An 8,226-nucleotide genomic window follows, 5' to 3' on the forward strand; every position below is an offset into this window, starting at 1 on the left:
CATAGGGACTGCTTTTGATCCTGATTTGATTCAAGAGTCTGAGTGTGTCTGTAAGGGTGGGGTGCTGAGCAGGGGGGAGCAGGGATGGGACTGGCATATCTGGAGGTCAGAGGTCAGCATGTGGGGTATTGTAGACGGTGGGAGGGCTGGCGGGTGGGGGGAGATCAGGGACGGCTTAAGCAGTCTCTTTGGTAGGCATGTTGTTATCATTGGACATGTTGGACAGTTTGACGCTCTCCTCCTCATGCTCCATCCTGTCCCGCACCTCACCCTCCACATGGTAGCCCACCATGAACTGGTACACCAGCACTCCCACGACTGTCCCCAGGAAAGGAGCGATGATGGGCACATAGAACCAGTAGCCTTTAGCACTGTGGGGAAAGGAACAATGAGACAGCAAGTCTCATTCGTCTCTCATGCCATCTTCACCTTCTGGGAAAGCTATAGGTATTCTGCCTGCTCTGCCCTGTCCAGCTCCTAAAGTATCCATGGGATACTTTGCCATGCCAGGATAGTACTGAATAACTAAATCAACTACAAAATTTTTTAATGTAACATTTTAGTACCATAATCATGCCATTTCCAGTTTAATGTCAGTTATCTACATAAGTAATGATGCCAAGGATCTCTTTTTTGGTTTAACTAAGTTGTGTCATTTTAAATATTCTCATTGAAAAGAGGTTTGCCTTATAATCAGAACTGCCTTATGTTCTGGCAAATACATAAATGCTGTATAAATATTCAGTACTGTGATACATACCACGCATTGCATAATATATTGGAAATGACATTATGCAGAGTTCATAACTGAGGAGTATGAGTGTTGAGGAAGGATGACTTACGTGAAGACTTCAGAGCCCCAGCCAGCCAGCGCAGTGAACAGACGAGGCCCCAGGTCTCTGGCGGGGTTGACAGCGTACCCGGAGTTGAAGCCCATGGACAGGCCGATAACCAGCACCACAAAGCCCACGGTGAAGGCCTCCAGGCCTCGAGGAATGGGGTTGTTGTAGGGATCCACAATGGCCAGTATGCACACGATAAGGGCAGCTGTACCAATCATCTATGGAGGGAGTATCACAATGTTTCTGAGCTGAGTAGATTATTGTGACGTTTCTGAGCTGAGTAGAGTATTGTGATATTTCTGACCCGAGGAAAGTATCATCACATGTCTGTGCTGAATCTTGCTGTTCTGACAAACAGAGTTGCATTAATCCCCAAGCCATATTTTACTTCAGTTAAATTTAGCATATTTACCTAATCCCCTTTATACCAGTGGTAAAAAGCCTCCTTTGTGGTAATCTTAGATAACATTATGCTACAAGGCTATTTTATATAACTCAATAAAAACAATTTTAGAAAATAGAAGATTGTGTGCATATGGGTGGGTGTAAGGGTAGATATGTGCTTTTTGAGGTTAGTGGGAGGGTGGCAGCATTTCTCCCAGATAGGACTGACCTGGTCAAAGAAGCCATTGATAAAAGTGAGATGCTTTGAGGGGTAGGTGGCAAAGATCCCAGCTGTGGCATTCTCCCCTTCTACAACCAGGTGCCCATGGTTAAAGTCCCACAGGGCATCTAAAGACAGCCAACCCAGAAATACATGCCAGATCAGACGATTACCTACACACTGGCCATCTTTCCACTTTAGAAAAATTAGACAAACATAACTACAGTGGTGTGGAGCAAATTGACATGGAACCTTGGAACATGGCTGCAGGAATACACCTGATGCCTGATTTTTTATTATTATAGATTATTGTCTATAGATTATTGTTACCATGTGGCCAATCCAACGGCTAGGAATGTTTATTCTAAAACACTCACCAAAATACATGCCAAAGATGATTCCTGAGCCCAGGAACGCTCCCAGGGTCTGAAAGAAGAAGAACACTGGAAACTTCTTCCAAGGCTCCCGCCCAAGGAGGCAAAGGGCAAAGGTCACAGCGGGGTTGAGATGACCACCTATGGAAGAGCGAGAAAAAAATAAGATAAATCAGTTCTGTATTTTCTCACTTGAGGAGTCAAATTAATCCAACAAATGTTTATTGTTTGTGGCAAAAAATATCAGTGCTTACTGACTGGTTGGCTAATTTTGAAACTGTTTTTGGTACCAGTTGGTTTGTTAAGGAAAACTGGAGCTTTTATTTCATTCAAGGATTTGAATCCACACCTGTCTGGATAGAAAACCAATTCCCAGCTACAGCAACAAATTGCTGTCCCTTTGCATCAGTAAACAAGTAATGTCATCATTCAAAACAAATGCAACATTTGATTGGTAAGAGTAGCTATATTCACAAGTCCATCAGGACAGTAATCCAGGCTCTCTGGGGGAGTAGAGTCACCTCACCTGAGACCTGGCCGCACACCAGGATTCCCAGGGTGGCAGCGAAGCCGAAAGCAAAGTTGACAGTGAGGAACATTCCGTGAGAGCCGCCGCTGAGCACCAGCTGTGCCACTGCACCGCACCCAAACATCTGCCAGGAGAGAGCAACCACAACATGACCGCATCAGGACCACGCTCACACTGTTTCAACTCAAAGCAATTAAACGCTTGATTGATTCGCATGGAGAAACACTAGCTCATTGTTTAATTAACCTGAAAATTAACCTCTAGTATGAAAGTATGCTTTCCCGGTGTTTTTCACTACCAACCTGCCTTGTAACATGTTGTGATTGTAAGCCCTAATCAAAGTAGGGAATGAAAACTCTCCACTGAAAAGCTGAAGAGAACTCCAAGAGTTGAACATCATCATTCAGCAGCCAGTAAAAATACAGTTACAGTGTGAAAGTTTCACTTGAGTGTATTGAACATATAAAGGAACATATAAAGGATGTAGAGATGACTATATGAATTTACCTCTATAAGCAACCGCAGTCAAAGAGCTTGCACTTCTGTAAACATTACAACACTACACTACAAGGCCAGATACAGAGGAGTAGGTAACATATATGGACTGTGTTGAAGTGAACAGATCTTAAACTCCTGACAGTGCCCATGCCAGATAAATCATAAATCTCAGTGCACATGTAGGGGTATCTTTAATATGAGATTGTCTGAGAGCTCTGAATACCAGGTGGCACAGCACAGGCTGTATAGTTCACAGTTGGTGTTGATGTTGCAAATGGATATGTGTTTTGAAACCTCACTCATCTGAGGACTATGTTTGCAACTATCAGTTTCAAGAGACACTTCTGACCGAGTACACTTGGCGCCTTAAACAGCTCAGTTTCATCCTCCCGGTTAGTTTTCACATCTTAAATTCCCAAACCCTAATTCCAGTAGCATTAGCTCATTGAGCAACACCTTTATTACGATGATGTAGCTGTTGTAGTGTTGACACTATCTGCATGATTTACCACTTTCCAAACAAACAGTCAACAACCATGTAATGCAATTGCCCCCCCTCTTAACACTGGGTTAAATCCAAAAGTTGAACTTGTCATCTTCCCCATACAAAAAAAAATATGAGAAGATATTTCAGAGAATATTTTATATTATTAGAGAATATTTCTGATTTCCATTAATATATTTGAACAGTATTTACAATACATTCTTGGGCTGAACAAAGCATTTCTCAATGAAATAAAATAGATTTCATTTCTCTATGGGTTTAAAAACAATTCAGACGTGATTTTCAAATTTATTCTTATGTATCACTAGGAAATCTTCAAACCTCATAGTATTCAAAGCAATCCATGTTCTGTATTCTAATTTAATTCTTCATAAAAAATCCTTAATTAAGATATCTGAATATATCTGTCTGGCATCCCCTATTTACATACACTGTTATACATAATTTGATTTTAATTTAATGTCGATGAAACGTTACTTTTTTATTATTTCATTGAGTGGAAGGATGATTATTTTTTATTTTGGAAAGGTTGCCTTCCAATAACAGTCATAATACGTTTATGAATTATGAGTTATGTATGCATGTCATAGACTTTTTCTCTAATATGATTTGTGGATATTTTAGCTTTCAGGTTCACTTTTGCATTTGTAATTAGCTAAGCAAGTGGAACACAGACTTTCGTAATTGATTGTGCAAAATGTACATGGGACATGTGGCTATTTTTCTCAACATGCTGAATTCGCTTGTTATAAACTCATGCTAAAAACTCCTGTATGGGAGCTGTATATATAAATTGTCAAACTTTCTTCCAGTTTCTTCTTGTTGAAAATATTCTAGCATGCACAATTTGTGGCGTGCTTGAAAGCTGGACAGAAAAAAATAAGTATGGAGGAGTATTATTGCAGCCTTCCTTAGATACCACAAGTCTTAGATGCCATTCTCCAGAGATTTATGTCCCTGAGTTACTTTTACATTGTAATATTTTTATAGTGAATTGGCCCAGCCTTGTACAGTACAAATAGTTGCGTGCCTGAAAGTTGGGCAGACAAATAGAACGATGGAACAATATTATTTCTGCCACTGTTTTGTCAGGGATGCAGCCAGACGTGCATACCAAAAGGTTTAGATGCCATTCTCTACAAATATATGTCCTCGATTCACCTTTTCTTGCCAACCAATTGTAGTAAGTGTGTATATTTTTATAATGATGAGGGCCAGCCTTTTACAGGGAGCAAAAAAGGTAATAAAAAATAAAATAAAAAAGACAAGGCAAACAGCTTTTCTTTTTCTGTATTTGTCAGATGCTGCTATCCAGCAGCAAGCATGCTTCCTGATGTCTGTATAACTTAGTGAGATGGAGAGTCATATGGGAACACAGTTGCAACTAGTCCTGGAAAATCTTAGGAACCTAAATATACAAATGTAAACCCAGACCTCCTGTCTCAAGGCATGACACCTGCAGAGGATCTGCACAGAATCTAAAAAATCACACTGGCATCATAAAGAAGCATAGAGAGCATCCTGTGAATCATTCATCAGAAACTGGATGGTAAAGTGGTTGATAGTGGTTGAAAAAACTTTTGAAACAGGACCAGAGTTCAAATCCCAGCTGGGACCACAGCCACAGGGCAAAGTCTGTTTGCACCAGACCGAGCGTGCATTTTTTCCTTTATGTTCAGACCAACGGCGGCTAATAACGCATTTATTTTATTCACAGGTTTACCAGCGTGACATTGGATATTTGCAATATACAGCAGCCAGATGGCTCTGGGACCCATTCAAAGGCTTCCACCCACACAGAAGAATCGTACTGTAAAATCACATCAAAAGTCTTTTTTGTGTAGTCTGTACCCCTCACATCCCGCCTATCACCTGTTTGACCTGTTGCCCTCTGGACGGCGCTTCAGGTCAATCAAGTCTCACACCACCAGACTAACCAACAGCTTCTTCCCCTGGGCCATACGGACTGCTAACAAACACTGACACTTGTTGTACCCCACCCTGCAATGACAATAAAGTCTATTCTGATTCTGATTCTTATGGCTATTCGTTTGCCTGGCTTATTAAAGGAAAGTGACTGAATTATTCATGAATGTAATCGTGAGAATTCATCAGTGACTGCTGGTAGATGTATACCAGTGTTACTGAATCCAGGCACAATGTTTGCTCCTGGCGAAGTTGGTGGAAGAAAGAGAAGCATTAGAGAGGTGTTGGGCCAGGGGTAAATGTAAAATTTGATTAAAAGTCATTGGAAGAAATGGCTACAGACCTATAAACTTCCTTCCTCCGCTTTCAATTTACCAACTTGAGCTATGAGAAAGTAATGGTATAATCTTACCTGTCTTTCAACTGACACAGGAAATTCCTGCTTACACTTGGCGGGTCACTGGCACAGGTAAGGTATGCCTTTTCCACATTTAGTGCTACTTTCAGCATGAGTGTTGGTATATAGAGGACCTGATTTCAAATATGTACTCTTCTAAATCCACACTGGCAGTGTCTGGCATGTATATTAACACCACCCAACCTTGGTTCTCCTGTTTTTTGGGTTGAGTTTTGTTCCAGCCAATTTTATTGAGCTAAGCATTGAGTGCATGCATTGCCATGTCCTTGAGCTGATTTTTACATCACTGGCCTCATTTTACAGACAGGCCCACTGCACTGTGTCCTACAGGCAGGTGTTCAATTTCAGTACCAGGAATCCACACTTTCAGTGTTTAGGACTCCAGTCTGATACTTTGTACCATTCAGTCAATTGCTCAAGCTTGCACAATCACTCTTACAGGTATTGCAGCGGCACACAGTACAGAAAAGCAATGCATGAGATTTATGAGAATTTGATATATTATCAAATTTCTTAATTGCATGCATTTTTTTTTCAACACAACATGGAGCAGTGCAATTTTATTTCAAATGAAACCCAGTTTGGCCTACAGACCAGGTTTTTAAAGGTATGGTCAAAGTTATGGTCAGTTTCCTGACAGTTGGAGCGGGCTGACTGAAAGGACCAGTCCATATGCCAGAGCCGCTTCATTTGAATAGATCAGAGATTGAACTGTGGTCACAGATCTTAAATGACATATATCACCATCTGCACCCTCTCCAGCAACTGGATAAGGGCAAGACCTTTGCCATAGGAAATAAGGCCAGACCGAGGAGTAGACAGCAATGTCTCAACAGTGTCACTTTTCTTCCGGCCTTGATAACAGCAGTTTACACAGCAGCGTATGGAGGGCTGACCATAATTACTTTTTAAGTTTAGCCAAAGAAATGTGGATAATAGAAAAATGTAAACCATAAGGTGCGTGGCTTCTCGTGGATCCACCAGACGCTCATATTCCTCTGAAATGCCTTAACCACAACTGTAACATTTCACGGTAAGCCCTGTAATTACAGACAAGAATAGGCTCTAAAAACAGTCCTGTATATGGACAGTAAGTTGAGTGTTGACGTGTACTGCATTATGTCGGCATTCAGTTCAGCAGCATTTGAGCTATATAAAGAGTCCACCACAAGAGCACACAAGAGTCAAAAGGGCACTAAAGCATTACTTGATAGAATGATTGATAGCACAGTGTGTAAATTCATCTCATGCACTCTGTGATGTAATATGCATTAACTGCATTACATCAATAATGATGCAGTGCACTCCCGCAGAGTACACTCTGACAGTGCCGTGTGGAATGATGGAGAGGTATTGAGTAATAAAACATTACAAATCACACTAGCAAATTTTTCATGTACAATATGATCTATAGAGCACAATATTCAATATACACATTATTAAATATACAGCCCAGTAGTGCATATGATGATCAGTCCAACAGCCAAAGTTTGATTTTGCACAGAAATGAACCAGCATTGAGCCAAATGGCAAGATCAAGTGCAGAATATGTCCATGACAACTTCACTTGTTTCTCCAAGAGGACTGAAAGTTAAAAAGATCTAGAAATGGCAGTGCACACTCACCACTAGGATGAGGGTCCCCAGGCACTCGGCCAGAGCCTGGCGCACCAGCATGTTACGGATCTGGAAGACCCGCGACAGCTTGTCCAGGTAGATCTTCTGCCGTCCCATGATGCTGCTGCAGTGGGCTTCTCTGCACTGGTGTGATTATGTCCAGCTGATACGTGTTAATGAGGGCTCACAGACTAGGCTCCAACTCTTAAAGCACAAGGAGGAACCCTCCCTCACCACACCAGCCCCCTCCGAACTTCTACCCCTCCCTTCCTCTCTCTCTCTCTCTCTCTCTCTCTCTCTCTCTCTCTCTCTCTCTCTCCCCATATCCATTCTTCCCCTGCTCGCTTTCCTTCTTCCCTCTTTCCCTGGCACACTCACAGTGCTCTCTCACACCTTTTTTGTCTGGGCCTGTTCTGAGTGTGCTTTTGCTAAGCTACTGATTTTTCATGTGCAATGAAAAATAATTTTATGTTAGATGTCTTTTTCACCTGAGGAGCTGCTGCTACAAAAAGGAAGCTGAATTTACCATTTATGACGTGTTTTTAAACTGTTTTTGAAATAGTGTATTTTCATCCTAAACCTGCACACAAAGCACACTTTTGGAGATCAAAAGAAGAGGAAAGACATTAGAGGTGTAAATGGTACTAGAAAATATGCACTGTGAAAGATAACCGTTTACAACACATACTGTAAGGGACCTCTTCATCTCAAGAAGTCAGTGAAAAATGCTTTGTAGCACTTACTGCCAAAAGAGGGTCTTGGGGACACTGAGACATTTGAGATTTGGGATTTCTGGGACTGTCACTTGCTAGTCCAGAAAAGGAGTAAATGCATCCAGTTTCAGAGATCTGACCACACATGGCTTGAAGGGGAACAGGGAGACCATTTAAAGAAAATTACTCTGGAGGTTATGC

The 8,226-nt window shown here is 41.5% G+C and overlaps 1 protein-coding gene across 1 annotated transcript; it reads right to left on the reverse strand.

Annotated features, from left to right (window-relative positions):
- Positions 1 to 838: 838 nt before the first annotated feature.
- On the reverse strand, positions 839 to 7,429 carry LOC118777587 (aquaporin-3-like). The gene is made up of 5 exons (XM_036528681.1): positions 7,322 to 7,429; positions 2,347 to 2,473; positions 1,824 to 1,961; positions 1,456 to 1,574; positions 839 to 1,060 (listed from the first exon to the last, which is right to left on the reverse strand). The coding sequence occupies exons 1-5, from the start codon at positions 7,427 to 7,429 to the stop codon at positions 839 to 841; spliced, it is 714 nt and encodes a 237-aa protein (XP_036384574.1).
- Positions 7,430 to 8,226: the final 797 nt, after the last annotated feature.

The sequence above is a fragment of the Megalops cyprinoides genome, chromosome 5, assembly GCF_013368585.1.
Source record: "Megalops cyprinoides isolate fMegCyp1 chromosome 5, fMegCyp1.pri, whole genome shotgun sequence".
Taxonomy (NCBI): Eukaryota; Metazoa; Chordata; class Actinopteri; order Elopiformes; family Megalopidae; genus Megalops; species Megalops cyprinoides.